At 29.6% G+C, this 18,610-nt stretch overlaps 1 protein-coding gene across 1 annotated transcript in view; it reads left to right on the top strand.

Annotated features, from left to right (window-relative positions):
* The window catches only part of LOC106692685 (arylsulfatase B), a 234,311-nt gene that overhangs the window by 124,817 nt on the left and 90,884 nt on the right, over positions 1 to 18,610 (top strand). Inside the window, exon 3 of the mRNA XM_067049636.1 lies at positions 10,532 to 10,691. Coding sequence (XP_066905737.1) covers positions 10,532 to 10,691 — 160 coding nt within the window. The remainder of the gene's footprint in view (positions 1 to 10,531; positions 10,692 to 18,610) is intronic.

Genomic DNA, 18,610 nt, shown 5'->3' with positions numbered 1-18,610 from the left:
GATAAATTTGGGGTCAGTCCTATCCTATTTATTGTTGGCAAATAGTGAGTACACTCTTCGAAAATATGTCTGCATGAAATATGAAAATATGCAGATATAGTTTTATGATAATTCATCATGCAACGCAATACTGGAGTAGCGTAAATTAAAATTTCTGATAGACTTGTATTTGTATTTAAATTGCTATTGAATTTAATTTGCCCGGCAGCCGTATTATATATAAACGTTAGAAGTAAAGTTGAGGAAGCATCAGCTCATGCAAAATTAAAATTGCATAAACCAAACGATTATCGCTAATATTGTCCGAAAATGCGTTGCAATTTATAGACCAAAGGAAAAAAATCGATTCTTAATTCAACCGAAAATAATAATTCTCAACTAAATAATCTAATCAGACACCACATCAAACAGAACTTATGATCATACAAAGAGCAAAGAATAACTGACATACTTAATAACAGCCGTTCGATCAATAAAATTAAAAATGAACCAAGAGAGGGAAAATTCTAGCCAGATAATCTAAAAAACTAGAAAGAAGTTATGGAAAGTAACAGACAAGAAATCATAAAATCAGTCCCAGTTTTTTTTTTTTTTTTTTTTTTTTTAAGAACTGTACTCCGCAGACAAATATATCACCAAAACAATAGCAACCCACGATGAAACAAATTACTTTGTACTTCCGATTATGACAACTGAAGTAGAAGCAGCTATAAAATGTCTAAAAAATAATAAATGTCCAGGAGAGGACTGAATAACAAATAAAGTTTTGTAATCTGGAGGAGGCGACTTATATACATTACTATGTCTTGTTTTTAAGTAAGTCATTCAGAAAAAAGAAATACCTATATGAATGGAAAATCTCAAAAATAATTCTGACCCATAAGAAGGGTGATGGGAAAAACATAAACAACCACCGCCCCAGTTTAATGGGCTCCACCTTATGTAAGCTCTTCTCATAAATAATAAGCGCCAGAATATCATAAGCAATAGACGAAAACCTAGCAAATGATCAAGCAGAGTTTAGAGAAAGCTTGTCGGTGATTGATCATTTGTTCACAATTAACCAGCTGATAGAAAAAGCGAGCGAATATAACTTAATGAGGTGTAGATAGTTGACCGTAGATTAATGCTTGGAAAAGTTTGTCGGGGGGGTGCGGTCAGCAAAGAACAACAAATAAACAAAACCATATTTATTTATTTTATGCCGACGTATTGTTATCTCTTTTGTTCTATAGCCCTGATGAAGACCTGAAACTCAGGTCGAAACGTCGGCACAAAATAAATAAATATGTTACTAAATAATTCAACAACACTATCCAAATTATAGTCTCAAAACATTTATTTCATTCACATGTCCAACGTTTCGGCCAATTCGGCCATCTTCAGGGACAATCTTAATTTACTTAGAGACATATCATTTAACCCTTTTAAAAAACTCCATACAGGCCATTCTGCCCAGGTCAAAATATTTACATCTAATATGTCAAAAATACAATAAACACCTAATAAGTCAAAAACATAAAAACCAGTCAAATTATTTCACTTTTACCACAATTTATACACTATATATTATTATATATAGTCTATATAGTAAAAACCAGTCAAATTATTTCACTTTTACCACAATTTATACACTATTAAAGATTATAAATAAATAAATATGGTTTTGTTTATTTATGTTGTTCTTTGCTGACCGCACCCCCCGACAAGCTTCTCCAAAAAAGAATATAATTTAAAACTTCATCTGGGATTCATTGATTTCAAAAAACCATTTGACAACGTATATCACAACAATAAATGAACCGCATGGGAATGCAGAGGAGAAGATAAAGGGTATATACAAATAATAGAAAACATATACATTGACAATAAAGGATACCTAGAGATGGAAAGAAGAGGAAAAATATTCCCTGTAAGGAAAGGAGTCAGGCAGGGAGATTCTATATCACCAAATATTTGTATAGCATAGCAAGAGCGAATCTTCAAATACTTGGACTGGGAAGACATGGGGATCTCACTAAATGGAATGAAGCTGAACACATTGAAATTTGCACGCGGCGTGGTTTAGCTAGCAAGCTCAGAGGAAGAACTAGTGATAATGATCAATCAGTTAAAAGAAAAAAGTTCTCTCCATGGATTGATAATGAACCCTCTAAAAACTGTCTTGATGGCCAACAGCCCTTCGGAAACTATTAAACATAACCTCATGGACATGAAGATTTCCGATGAAGTAATTTATCTTGGGAAAATAATTTTATTTCTGAATAGGGATGCCAAGGAAATTGAATCCAGAATAAGTAAAGCATGGAAGAAATTTTGGTGTCTTGGATATATTTTTAAAATTTGGAGAGGAAGATTAACGTTTGTCAACGAAGCCTAGAACTTACAATGCTTGGAGTCTCTCTAAAGGATAAAGTTAGCTCGGTTCGATTAAGAGAAAGAAACCATGGTTACCGACGCCATAAGCTATGGTAGAAAAATTAAGTGAACCTGGGCAGGCCATCATGAGGAAATCCGAAGACAACTGGGCGAGGCGAGCTGCAGAGTGGATCCCCCTGGACAGGAAGAGACGAAGGGGGGGGGGGGACAACGCAAACGCAAGGCCAACAAAACAAAACAAAACAATGTGGTGGTTATTATGGATGAGGCACGCTCGAGATAGGGAATTGTGGAAAACTAAATGCCAGCAACTTCGGTTTTAAGGTTCGACTAGTCTTCGTTAAAAAGACTGTAATCTCCTACACGGGAAGTTCTACATATGAATATGTTCAACGTATATATTTATTTTTGTTCTTTAATTTTTTCCTAAGAATGATTTATTTTTGTATTCACATATAAATAAAGACTTATTATTGTGAATTTAAAGCAGCAGCTAATTTATAATTTTGATATGCATTGCTTAATCAGTTTTATTTAAATCAGTGACGACAATTATTCCGTTATTCAAAGGACTTGGTTTTGCGAGGAGAATAAAGGAGGAAAGCACTTCAAAATAGCATAAAAATCAAAAGAGCAATTTTGCAGACACGAAATTTAAGCTTTGCTGCGATGAAATTGTATTATTAGTGTCACACAGGACTTAATCAAAAACTTGTGGAGGATGCAGCAATTTTGTATAAGAATATTTACTCGGCACATGTAGATTCTGTATGGCTCTGGGTTTCATGGTCTATTATCTCAGAATTCTATTTTATAGTGGGGGTAGCACGTTTTTTAGGAATATTATGAAATATAAATTTTATTATATCAAAAGTATTATCCGTATGTAAATACTAAACAAATAATACTAATTTATAAATGAATTAAAGCAGTGAGTATGTAAGTTAATTTAAAATATTTTTACAAACAATTTGCGTTTGATAGAAAACAAAAAGTGTCGTAAATATTGTACCATTGTATTTGGTTTATATTATTTTTTGTGCTGTCTTTTAATATATCAGTATGTTCTCTTATTTAACTAACCTACTTAAGGAGGGTAGTATTGCTTACTGTTTATAAAGAATTTCTCTCTTTCTCTCTCTGAGGAATGTATCAGGGATTCAGATATTGTAACTAATTTGTTTTTACAAATTTTGCGTTACTCTTATTAAATACTACCCCTGAAAAATTAAACTATTAATATTATATACATGTTTTAAAATTACGTTATCACCATATGTTAGTGTTTATATTATATCTAATTAGACCGATCATTACGCTGTATATTACAGCAACCTCATAATTTTGGACAGAATTTCTTATTAAATAAAACGAAACTGGTTATTTGGGTTATTACTTTCTTTTAGATTACTGAATATCGCCCAATCAATTACGTAATTTTCCGGTTTGACTACAGTAAGATGATCATGAAAAAAATTGAAATCTTGTCGAATTATCTATCGTATATTGTATCCTTTTTTTATTCACTTCTTCTGTATTCAAGAAATTTTGATCAGCATTTTTTTTTTTACATTAGCAGCTCCAACACAACTGCTTTATGTTATCCAGTTATTTTGGTTGATGTTTACATTTCAAGATCCTTTCATGGGGATTGACTGTTTCTGTCACATTGTTGAAGTTCACGTAATTTTGGTTAGAGGTGTTGGGAATATTGTTTAAAACTATTATAAAATCAAAATCCGTGGTATATTTTTCTGATACCTCACTTATGACAAAAAAAACAACATTTAATTCGTTGAGAAATGTCGTTTCTAACGCTAACTGCTCGTTAGATTTTCAATAACTTTCGTTTGATTGCAGTAATTTATTACCAACCTTGGGAGTTTGTCTTTAAAAGCATATAATTTCAAATTGATCTTAACTTTACCCTTCAAAAATTAACATATCCACAATTATGTAAAAATTGGTTAAATTGATCAACCCTTGGTTTGTTTTATCATTCGTTTGCTTTGACGTGACCTGAATCTTCATTCCTACATAACTGATCTTTTTGGTTCACTCCGGTATTAGTTGAAGCAATTTTTTGCGCTTTTGAGCGTGAAGCTTTCCGTAATCTTTTGGATGATTCTCGTCGCAGTAGAGAACGAATCTTATTGATTTTCCAAGTCTAAATTCAATGTTTCACACCATGACTATCCTCTGTCAATACTATTTTGATTATTGGCAATGCAAAGGAAAATAAAACATTTCAGCCTCCTATTCCAGTTGCAAAACTTCTTGTTGCCATCTTATTATTTTATATTCTTAAAATTGATAAAATTCAATTGTAGTGTATTCTACAGTGCCAGTGACAGATAGGTCTATAAAGTAACAATTGTTTGTTTATTTTTTTATGTTATATCATACGTTAAATGTAAGCCATTTATTGATTTACTTAACCCGGTGTTCTGAAGTGTTTTACTTTTTACCCCTAAGAGGTGTCCCGTGAGCATTTATTTCATTGTAGACGATTTGTACTTTTTATATATAATTTGATCCGATACTGATAAATATCTTTACGATAAATTTCAATAGAATTTGAAATAGAAATTGTGAATTGTAGCTCTTCCATTAGATTAAGGGCTGAAGAATGCAGGTTTCGTAAAAGATCCAAGATCTTGCCTCTGCTTATGATTTAAGATAAGAAACACAGGAGGTGTTCAGGTGAGCAAAATGCTCAGATTAGAAGAAAAAGAAGTTGGGTGAGAGAAATGCTTAGTCTTACCGTAATAAAAATAATTTAGATATAATAAAATACCAAAAAGAAAGAAATTGAAAGAAAAATAATTATTGCTTGTCTTTTTTTTTGTCTGTTATAAGTTACTCTTCTCTAATTTTTAACCTACAAACCAGCTACTAATTTAATTTTTATTATTTTACACATATGTGAAATATTACAGGATATGCTAGCGATGTTATGAATAAAACCACCTTGAGATTTTTGAGAATATTTTGGTATTTTATAGATTAAATATTTGGTCTGAAAAGGTGACTAGAAAAACAACTTACAGTAGTATTTAAAGCGAAACTGTACAGTTATAGAGAAATTTCATTAGGTTTAATTATTAAGGCTAATCGAGAGGAAAGAACGCGACCACCTCAAAGAAAAAGAGAATTCTAATTATTGGAAGTTTATATTATGGAATCCATCATTTGATCCTAAACAAAATAATATTTGTATTTGAAGATGAATATTTAGTGATGGTTATAGGATGGTTCGGGTGGATGTCAGGAAAGATCCTAATAAATAGTAATAAAACTGTCAATTAGAAACCAAAGATTTACTTTTTGAGAACGATGCTTAGAGTCCACTAGAAAGATACTTTTATTAAAAAATCTACCATGCATGGATCACGTATAAAGTGAAAAGAACTGAATTATCAATCGAATAAAACTCATGACTTGATTTATGAGCCCTTGATTTATGAGTCTTGGATCCGACGGTAAGATTTCAGAGTAATGACCACGAACATGAAGGTGGAGTGGAAAGGGATAAAATGGAAATATATGAAAAATGCATCCCTTTCTTTAAGGAATAATTCCACGAGACCTTCGGAGAGAGATAGTTCACCATGAGAGGCCTCTAGTTTGGATCTCGCGGAACAATACCAGATAGAACAACGAGCTTCTTAGGAAGTGGAGTGTTAGCATTAGTGTTGGCATCGGGAATATAGCGATGTTGGATCTTGGTGGAAATATTATGATGATTGCCCTGGGGATCATACACCATCACCTGCATGGGAATTTTATTTTAGTATGTGGACCTGTTGATTTGTGTGTTTTAATTATTTATTCATTAAATCATTTTATAATTTTATTTTTGTTTAACTTATTTATCCAGTCAAGTATTTCTTTGATCCAACCTTTTATTATATTTTCCTTTAAATCTGTGTATTAGCTTTGTTTTGGTAAAATGTATTTATTTGTTTGTTTTACTGTAACTATTATTTCTTTTATTATTTTATTATTAAAGCTGTGACGATTATTTCTCTGGTTTGATCTCACATTGTTGTCTAATAGTGAATTTGTTTAGCGGGTCACTTGAAAGGATCTGAGAGGGGAATTCGGGAGATTGGATTTGTCGATCAAATGAAATAAAAATTGTGAGATGGTGAAATGAAAGGGACAAGAAAGGGAAAGAAAAAAGGAATGCATTGAAATATTTGTATATGGTGTGTAGACTGGAATTGATTGTAAATGAAAACAAACCTGTTTTCTTTCTTTTTTTATTATATCATGTAAATATATGTTATTTATATATGCCCGATCACGGATTGATTAGTTTGTTGTGTAATATAGTAACCCGATGTATTTGTGCAGCATGGATGAATAAAGCATTTCTCTCTCTCTCTCCCTCTTGAGTTTATAACTTCAATGAGGCGGTGTTGCAATGAACAAAGTCAATTGTTTTTCCGACCAATTAGCTACTTTTGCCAATTTACTTCTTAAGAAGGGACTAGAATTAAGAGATATTCAGTAGTGACTCAGTTTTGTTTGAGTTCTTCTTGTATAGAAGTGAAACGAACTGCTAATTAAAAGATTTCTTGAGAACCATCTAATATTCTCTGAAATATTTTTTCTTGAAAATTTTCTTTCCAACATTCACAATGCCTATTAAATAATTTTTAATATACTCTTACATTCGCAAAAGTAACAATAAGAGAATTGTTCAAGTCATTTGGATTTTCGTTGTTGGTAATTAGAAACATGGTACACTTATAGAAATTTTCTTTAGCACTGAAAGCCATTTTCAACAAAATACATCATTGCCAATTTTTTTTTTTACCTGATATTTCATTAACAACCTTCATATTTTTAATCGTAAATGTTTATTTACAAAAAACCTTATTTTATCTTCATGAACATTAATTTAATAAATTATTGGAGTTTGCTATCTGAAAAATTTAAAACTGTCATACATTTTAAATTTCTATTACTCTTTCCGTTACATCAGCCGTAATACTCATTTAAAGGCTTTTTTCTCGAACAGTTTTTTAAAATTTAAATGATTAAAAAAATGTTTATTTAGAATGACAGTTAGATGGCATTCACCTGGTATACAGGTGTGTATTCCTCTTGAAGATGTCTGTAAATGCCAATGTTTGTTACTACGATTCTATTAAACTTTATACCGCTTGAAGCAAGGAAATTTTATATCTATGGCAGTTTAAGATGTTTTGCACAGCAAACACCTATGGTTTACTAAATAAATGTTTATAAGGATAGGTAATATAAAATATTTTGGAAATTAAAATTAAAATTTGACAAGGTTAAGTTGTTTCCGAAACGTCACACACTCGGTAAATAGACGATTCTAATCGGACAAAAACAAACATTTATTCTTACGATAATCTCTGAGACTACTAATGATATTCAGAGCTACCATAGTTCATTTTTATTAAATTAAAACATGATTGGAATGAAGTGATAACCCAATACCTAGTATTAATTTGTGTAGATCATTGGTTCCCAGCACACAGAAATCTCCGGACCACTAAGCCGGAAATAGAGTCAAGGGAAATTATTCGAAAATAATGTAGCTTTAATTTTTGTATTTTGAGTCACATATATTGTGCATTTAAATGTTAAAACTTTTCCGCTAGGACCCAAAATATTAGGTACTAAACAATAAATCTTTAGAGTAGATCATAAAATAGTAGCATTTTGAATTTATGTTATTTATGTGAGTAAATGGTCTTTTCTATTATCAGTGAAAGAAAGAATCTTTTGTAACGAATAGCTAAAAATTAAGTGATAACAATTTTATAATGTTTGTTTTTTTTTCTCAGCTCAATACTGGCTCAATAATATCTTACTATAATTTAATGAAAAATAGTCCTTCTAAGATCTAGGACACTAGGAAAAGGGTATTTGTATTTTCTTTATACTTTAGTTTAAAGAAAAAATAAGTGTCTACCAGTATGTCTAGAGAGTTCAAAAATGGAATACTACGCTGAAAAAATCTTAAAAGTTATAATCTTTAAAGTTAACAAAATCTTTAGTTCTTTATTCCTAAAATCACTTCTCAAAGGTATAATAGATTAACAAATGTATTTTTCATCTTTATGTTTATTGCAATACATTTCCTCAATTATTTAGCAAAATATGTCTTTTTTCTTCCTCACTACTAAATAAGCTTTGATTTCATGTAGGAAATATAAAAAAAAAAAAAATACTGACAGTTCTGACTCACATTGAAACACACCTGATATTTTTGGAATTTATAGGACAATAATTCGATGTTTGGGAAAAAACCGGTACTAAAATTACCCGAATAATTTACGACCTACAGTAAAACATATGGGTGAAGGTAGGTTTGTGTTTTGTGGGTAGAGCAACAGGCTACACTTCATTGAGAATCTAAATAAAGAAAATCGGAAGGATATTGCATAAACGCAATTTATGCTCCAGTCATCAAAATAAAGCCTATCTGCTAGTTAGATATGGCAGGGGTTTCTTTAAAAGCAACAAACATTGGGCGTTTGTGGACCATTGATGTTGAAAACATAAATTCTTAATTTCAATAACGACTTGTTCTGTATTACAAAAACCATTAAGAACCAACTCGGTTATATAAGAACTATATAAAAGAATGAATTTTGCAATGAAATAGGAAGAGCGTTAAATGCAAATCATATTTTATTATTATACCATAAATCAAATGTTAAATAACCAACTCGCAGTGTAGCTATTAGGATTTTTAATTGTTTATATCATTTTTTTTCATGGTATGCTACATTTCTCGAGGCCAAAATTATTCTTGAGGAATACAACTTTTTTATAATGATTTTAGAAAAAAAAATCCAAAACTTTTAGTTTCTTATTTGATATTAATTATTTATTTTAGAATATTTGGATCAATTTGATAATTTTTATTAAGTTAAAATTTAATTAAGATCAATTCTATTCGTAAAAACCAAAAGTCCTATGATTTAATTATTATTGCAGAATTTTATCGAACAGTTCTCGCTTTACCCAAAAATACAGATAACTTTCTCCCAGAGCTATGTGCTGTTAAAAAAATATATGTTCATTTCTATCCGGAGGTAAATGTATGTTCAAACTGCTTTTATGTGAACTTAAGATGTAATGCTCTGTCCTTATTCTCCGAGATATAGCACTGCTAGACTTATTAAGAATTATTTCCTAGACCAGTGGTTCCAAAGTTGGTGCCGCGGCATCCTTGGGTACCTATGTGTATCGGAGTGAATGTAAATAAATAGAAAATAAATTTGAAATAAAAATAGAGAATAAATAGTGCATTCCAGTATTTTATGCACATCGTTGTTTCTTCTATTCCTTCATTTTGAATTTCTCTATGAATAATTGTCCCTACAATTTTTTATTTTTATTAACTCAACAAGGGCGCCACGAAATGTTTTTAGCTATGGATATATGCCGTAAATTATTTTTAGCGCAAAAAAGTGACCATAAAAGTTTGGGAACAACTGTCTTAGGAACAATTATAAGATTTAAAAATAATACTTAGCATAATATCATTCTGAGAGAAACATCTATTAAAACTGATTTTTAGTAATATTAATGAGATTTATGTATATTAAAATCAGTAAGTTACTTTGTAATCCAACTATTATATTCCATATACATATATATATTTTGAAAGAAGCAACATATTGGAATGCATTTTTAACAAGTTTATAGTTGTTTTATTTTAAAGAAAGATCTTTAAATCAGCCAAAATAATTTTTCGAAATAGATAAATCTGATCTTTGTAAATGAACTACTTATTATATACTTATTATTATATTATTATTAGTTATTATTATATACTTATAAGCAAACTTCATCATCTGATGAAACTTATCTGATCAAAGATGAAACTTATAGGCAAAATTTAAAAAAGAATCAACTATTTCTACCTTACTTTGTAAATAAATTGTCAACATTGAAATCACCCTGAAATAAATTTAGGAATAAAAAAGTTCACACTGTATCATTTTCACTGTGAATTTTACTGTAAGAAAAAGTTGTAATTTTTCCAATAACGTTGATATTGTGTACTACTTTTGTATTTTAACCTCAAATATCTACGTACTACAAATAATACCTAGTGATAAATGTCTAAGATTTTTTTTTTTTTTTTATGTTCCAGGGCTGGAACGATGTTGGCTTCCATGGTTCCGACCAGTACCCCACTCCTAATATTGATGCCCTCGCTTACAACGGTGTTATCCTCAACAAGCACTACGTTCAGCAGACCTGTTCGCCCTCCAGATCCGCACTCATGACTGGGAGATATCCCATTCATACGAGTAAGTAATTTTCATTGACTGAAAAAAAAATCATTTGAATAATGCATATTTTTTAATTTTCCTAAAAATTTTAAAATCTGGAATTATTCCTGTTAGTAACAGACATTACCATTAAAAACCATAGTGTTTAATGGTTTGCATATTTAAGTTTAAAAATGAATAATTATGGAAGATGGAGGGAGAGAAAATGGAGATAGGGACCTAAGATTATCCACCCATCACGAAAAAAGAAATTATTTAATAATGATTATGAATAATGAAATAATATATTAATTTGAAATAATTAATAATTATTACAGAAGAAAATATATTTATGTCCAATAGTAAATATATCAACAAGTGTGAATAACAAACACCTATCTCAATTATTGAGTCATTTTTTGAAATTATAATTATAACAAAATCACTTATTACTGATGATTATAATACTGCTGCGAATTTATTTATTTTAATGAAAAAACTTGAGGGATGTTTTTAAAATGAAACTCGTCACCCATCGACCCTATTAATCTACCTAATATAGGCCTGTATAATTGTAAAATGTATTATATTTTTAAAACGATTATGGTACAAAATAAAAATATACTAATTGGAATATTAATTTACCTTGCTAAAGACATTTATGTTTTTAGTTACTTTATCTTGACGGGTTTTGAACACTATGCTAGCCTGAACAGGATTTAAAAAATTTAAATGAGAGATAATGCTCTTCAAAAAGCTGACTTGCCTCTTTTTTATTCTTTTTTTTTATAAGCTTCCCTCTTTCTCAAGCTATAAATTTTACATATTGCCCGCAAAATATATTTAAATTATGTATTATTCTCACCCACGTCTTACATAAAATAAAATAGTAGCTTTTATAATGATATACTTTTGATAATTTTTTTATAATATTATTCATGAAAAATTTAATTTATCTTAATAATGAAGCAAGCAGACTTTCTTTTAATTTTCTGTATTAGCTATTTATTTTTACATCATTAAAGTTCTCCACGGAATTCAGATAGTCACTTAGAGATGATCCACTGTAAATAGAATAGAATTTTTTTCTACCCCAGATATGTAATACATCTAGTGACCCTTCAATATAACCCCACACTTCAAAAACCTTATAATCACATTTTTTTCTCAGGGAACGTTTTAAGTTAATTTTGTATCTTATGTAATCATTATCTGTTGGTAGTTTTATGAACCACAAATGTTCTTTAAAAACCCACTAGTCAAAGTACTTTTTTTAGTTCTTATGACTACTAACATATTAAAAAGTCGTCTAGATCCACTTAAAACGATAATTAAGTACATCAAATGTAGTTTAGCTATTAAAACCTTTTTCACTCTCTAAAATAATAGTTCTGATGTAATATAACAATATAGATCAGTGATAGGAGTGCGTACGTAAATAAAATTCGTCTGTTCAAATTAGGCAGGTATAACTTCTTTTTTTAGGATGACTTCAAAGATCTATAAAATTCCAAAATTTTATAGTGGTTTTGAAAAAGAAAATTATCATTAAATCATAAATATACTATAAAAGTCAAAATGTTCAATTTTAAATTTGAAAAATACTTTCATAGACGGATAGTTCATAATTCACTATTTTCTACGTAGAAACATTAAATATTGTTAATAAATACTATTATAGATATATAGGTGATTAATCAAATGTAAACTTACAGTAGGTGGTCAGGATTGCGTTCAAGAAGAATGAAAACAGTTTTCAATTATTGAATATATAATATTGAAAAGATCAGTTAATTAAATAAAAATAATTAATTAAGTCATTGTGTTAATAATCCCGATGAAAACATTAAAATCAAAGGTTCCTCCATTAAGTGTTTATTGGTTAATAGTTTTTTCTGTTTTCGATTATGATCGTTAAGTATACAAAATTGAAAACTAGTTTTGTACTATTAATACGGTTATTAATGGTTTTAATATCTGATTTCTTGAGAAGAAAAAACAAACCAATTTTAGTAGTTTATTACCACCATCTAATAAAATCAGGATAATTACCATGAGCAGTCCGCTTTTATTTAAATAAATCCTGCATTAAAGTAAGTTAAATGTGATATAGTACTATACCAAATTATCTATTTTATTTTTTCCCTCATTGTTACCTTTTTAGGTGATTCTTCTTCAAAAACTCTTTTATTCCCGTGAAAAAATTGAAAGGATCGTTTTAGATAAATAAGTTGATCGGATTCAGTTTTCTATTTTTATTCCCTGCTTAAGAACTGTTAGATCATTCGTTAATTGTTTACTTTAACTAATAATTGACTCCAAGAGCTAGTCTGGCATTAAATACTGGTTCAAATGCGTTGTATTCAGGAATGTTTAAACAAATCCTTTAGTGTGAATCTAAAGGATAGCAACGGTGGGTGGAAAGTAGTTGACAGTTTGGAAGATTTCCAAAAGGTGCATTCAGCGAGAAAAATTTCTACAAACAAGACTATAGCTTTGTGGCCAAAATGAATTGGAACACGAGAATCTACCATTCTAATTTTTTCAAGGGATATTTATTATTTTTCAATTAATTCATGATTGGTGGTATGATTGAATTATCTTTCATAATAAATTTTGTATGCTTTCTGAATATTATTTTAAGCTATAAATATATTTCTGTAACAGCTTGCTTGAAGTAGATTTTAATATAAACAAGTGCTATCTCCATTACATTATATTAAAATTTAAAAAAAAATATTAACATAAATGCAATATTTTTAGCTACCAATGAATCATCTAGTGTAGAAAAGAGCAGAAATAAAAAAATGATAATTATATAAAAATTATGTCTACAGCTATAAGTGAATTCATATTGGATTTTTTTAATCATATTGTATTTTGAATTCATATTGTATTTTCTCCAAACAAGTTTTATTTTATTTTAACATTTTGTATAATTTTCAATTCAATGTTCTCAAATTAGTACTTATTCTTTTGAGGCTCAAACCCACGGCCTTTCTTAATTTTAATCATTGCCTTTATGTCGTAGGATCTGCTTTCACACAATCTTCTTATGTAAGTGTTGGTCTGTCTACCAGTTTTGTTATGTAAATCCGTTCATTTATAATGTTTCCAATATACTCTGTTCAACGTACACAGTGAATGTATCCAGCCCATCTCAATTTGCCAGCTCTTATTACTTACCGATCAGCATCTGGATTTCATTATCGTTCATTGTGTGTTGGCCATTGCTATTGATAACACTACTAGCCATATTTTCTATAGATGATTGATCGTGCATAAATTTAAAGATGGTGAGGGCTGCGGTCAAGACAAAGATGGCAGTTTTAAACGAATTATTGGTTGCTATCTTTTCGAACATAAAAGGAAATCCTTCCTGGCCGGACCCACCCCACTAAGATCCTCAGGATGCGACGGTCCTATATCAATTTTAAAATATTTGCCTCAAATGGAAAGAGGAGAGTTGAGATTTTAAATACAGCAGAATTTAAAAAGCGCCTGAAATCGGAAAAACGGGTTGAAATCCTTCACTTCATGTTTTGTATTTTGAAATATGTTTCGTTTAGTAAACCACATTAAACAAGCGTGAAGTTCGTGTACTATCAGTCTGAAATGGATGGAACACTGATATCTCCCTTGTAAGAAAAGAATATTGAAGCGAGACCATTTCATCTCACAACTGAATCCTCGACAAAAAGAAATTTATATCAAACATAATGAAAACGAACACACGCTCTTGAGAGAGATTGAACCACCAGAGAAAGAAAAAAAATCATGGAGGGAACCAAATTATTAAAATAAAATAATGTTCCAGGGTATGGTGAGTAGGAAGGAGTTTCTGAGTTAGTGGACGTCTATGAAGATTCTACAGCTTGGCAAAATAAGATGATATCTATGACTTTTACATAAACCATTATTTTTTGCATTCATTAAAAAGGGTGATATTTTTGGTTCGGGAAATTATCGTGATATATTGCCTTTCCCAGTATTTCTCTGGTATGCTAAGCAAAAGATTATTTACCGGGTGCGGATCAATTGATTAATTGGTAATTTGCGATTACCAGGTGTGCTTCTAAAGGAACAAATTCAGGAACAATTAAATGTTCACACTTAATCTTAAAATGGAAAATACGAAAAAATATAATATAAAGCACGAAAAAATATAATATAAAACAGCACTTCCAATATATTGATCAAAAGGAGCACATGATGGTATTTATAGTGAATAGATAGCTAAGTATGACCTGGGGATTGAACTAAAATTAAACCACCTAAAATGCCAATGAATTGAATTAAATGTGGAGCTAGTACAATCTAAACTAAGTGTGCTTTTTATTTATTTAGTACCAGATCGGTCTGGTGGGCCTCACATGGTTCATGTAACCGTTACGAAGTCTTGAAGAATCGATAGGATAATGGACCTGTTATTTTTTCAATCGCGTCTGAGATAACACCATAAGGTAATACGGACTAGCAGTAATGCATTGTCGGTAAGACAAAGTCGAGTATCTGCAAACTTTGTTATTTTGGGTCTTGTTGCATTTCAACGTGGTTGGTTTGTATTGTGCATTCAATTCTCTTTGCAATTCCAACAATACCTGAGCATGTAACGTCACTCGTAAATAGAATGTTATCAGATAACCTGTATCAAAATTATAAATTGGTAGCTACATAATTTTCTTATAAATTTTCAGATATATGTGGCATTGCACCGACCATATTTACTAAAACAATATATCAGCGTAGGCAGATGGTGGATCCATATTGTATGATCATATGTGAGGTATTTGTTAAAAATAAAAGTAAATAAATAAACAAAAATTGCAAGTAGATATAAAAATACTTTCTCACAATAACAATAACCGACCAGGGAAAGTGACTATTGAGTAATATAACTTTGTATATGTTGACTCTTAGATACTTTGTAAAGCTCGACATTCAAATCAAGAATATTAAAAAAGAAATAAATCGTAGTAGTACTTTTCAACAGATTCTGTTATGCTCCACAAATGTGTTAGTATAAAAGTTTATCTATATATTTCTATTAACACGCTGATGTACATTACGACCTGCTCCCTCGACATTGTGACCTTAACCTATCGGAATGTTAGATGGAGACTTCTCCACAGAATATCTGGAAAACCAGGCTTGGAGATGGATAATGAACAGAGGATTAAAGGTCCTCCTTCAAATAGCTGACATTGTTATAAAATGTGCCGGTTTCTTCACAATGGAAGATCGGAATAATGATCCTGGCGTTATTATTGAGGCTGCGATACACCAAACGCTTAGAAAAATAAGAAAAATATTATTCTGGTCGGACGGTGCTAAATATAAAACACTTGCCTGTTATTTTCCGTATTGAAAGGTGGAAGAAGAAACAGATGGCGACGTTAATAGAAGCCAAGACCCACGGAAGCTAGTTGTGCCCTAAGAGTAAAAGGTAAAGCATATCGCCGTCGTACTTCATTATGCTGATAACCGATTACATTTAAATTAAGTTGAGAAATAATGATTATAGGTTGTACGATACATTAAGATATCGCTTCTAATCTCTTAACAACGATTAAATGTTTTGAAATGGTTTGATGTAATCACCACATTGTTGAGCACTCAAAGGAAAGACAACTTTTACCCGTTGGTTTACACTTGTAATTACTTTGATTTTTTTTTTTTTATTCCTTTTTCAGATATTCAGAGTTAAATTAGACGACGTTATATTTTATGTATTACGATAAAAAAATCATCACAATGGTTAAAATTCTAGAGTATAATTATTAGCCTAAATTTCAAACATATTAAAATTCTAAATAAAATTTATCCTGTATTTTTCAACCAGCATCGTAAATTTACTAAACAACTCAAAAACAGAATCTCGCTTAAAATTTAGATTTTTATTTCATCATCTTAATTTTACATAAATAATAATTTAATGTTGATTCAATTGATTTATTGAGGTAAAAATCAGGCTTAATTTTTTAATATTGAATTCATACTTTTTATTGATTTTTATATATTTTAACACTTTTGGCGTAATGTTAAGAAGTATTTGCTTACATTGATAAACATTATTACTTTAGAATGATTTTTTATGTAAGTGTATCTTAAAGATAAATTTTATGTAACGACCAACCAACTTATAATGAGTAGGCTTAGAATAAATCCCTAAAGTTATTGAAACTTTTTATAAACCGTCCTTCCTTTCATCTAAGTAAAAATACATATTTTATTTTGTGGACCATCATTCATATTTATTCCTTTGTGATCTTTTTTTTTCAATTTTGTATTTATTATATTCATACGGAAGATAAAAAATCTGAAAATAATTCTCGATATTGTGTTTCTCCTATATAGCTGATGTTGCTTCAAGGTCTCCCATGCTCTCTTTAGATAACTCCACTCGAATATATATTTGGTTAGGAATGGTAAAACTAATAAAGATAGGCTTTGTGCAACATAATTTTATTTTTCACTGTATTACAACACATTTCAAGTAATAATGTAACATTTTAATTTGAAATTTTTTTTCTATTATGTTACCAATAAGGAATTATAAAAAAATCCTATCTAGTTTTCTTTAATAATATTACAACTACTAACTATATTACAGAATTATACATTTTAAACATAAATATTGTTCAATCATTGGGTAGATTCTCCACATGTTTGTATCATGTCACTATGTCACGCAGCAAATTTACTTGTATATATGTGTATACAGTTGTAAATAACAATAAATAAATTATTGAAAAAAAAATATTTAAATATTTATTTCACATGTGATTACAAAAAAATCATTAAATATTTGAAAGCTAGTCTTACCAACTCAATAACAAAATTGTAATATGCATAAAAATTTTTATTTAAGGATAATGATGAGATAGAACATATCCAGCGTGAAGACAAACAACCCTTCATACCTAATACATTGTCCAATCATTTAATTTCGTTTCTACCATTTATAACTGACACTATCTTATATCGTCAGATTTTGAATGAGCCGGCTGTGGACTAAATGCATTTTAGTCTATTTTAAATTATTGAGCTTATACTATCTTAGAAACAATAAATGATCTATTCTAGCCTTACTGCTCGTATAAATACCATACGTACACCAAATAATAGTTTAAGAAACAAGAAAAAAAGTGCCACCACCATTTTTGTTTTTATTTTATAGTGCCAATGTGTTACGACTTCATATACTTCATGAACATTTTTACTTTAGCCTTTTTAAATATTCCTTTGCGAACTAGAAGAAATCAAAAACGAATTCGGAACCGAAACAGTACAAGAAAAAAATTGTCACATCAAGTGATTATAAAAAATTTCTATATTTTACAATATTGATTGTTTAAATATAAAAATGTAAATAAATAATAAAGAAAAAAATACGAACAAAACATTTTACCTCTAAAAATGAAGATGTCTGTTTTGAATGAAAAGGTTCTGGAAATTACAAAACTATCCTTCATACTTAACTGAACATAGAAGCAAAAAAAAAAAATAAGTTGTGTCTGGTGAATATACTATTAAAAAATAATTAATTTTAGAAAACTTGTGATATAATAAATGTGTTAATGTAAAATGAATCTGAGATCGTTGAAGAGACAAAGCAAGCTAATGGATAACAGATCTAATCACATTGCCTTCAAAGCATACCGCAAGCCCAGATTAAGACATCTCTTCCACTATGTGGCAGTAGACAATTTAACATAATCTTTTAAAGTTATTTATTTTAAAATTTAAAATTAATAACAATTTGGAAAACTTTATTATATCTTACTCACTTTTCTATTTTTTTTTCTACAATAATAATCTCTATGATGAGACAGACACCCATGAGAAATATTAGTTTCATTAATCTAGTATTGGATTAGTAATCATTATTTTCAAATATATTAACGTTACTGACATTTTGGATTAACATTTTTGTAATATCAATACAATGATAATTA

Source organism: Halyomorpha halys, unplaced genomic scaffold (genome assembly GCF_000696795.3).
Source record: "Halyomorpha halys isolate HHAL.00 unplaced genomic scaffold, Hhal_1.1 Scaffold67.1, whole genome shotgun sequence".
Taxonomy (NCBI): Eukaryota; Metazoa; Arthropoda; class Insecta; order Hemiptera; family Pentatomidae; genus Halyomorpha; species Halyomorpha halys.
This window is presented reverse-complemented; position numbering and strand designations above follow the sequence as displayed.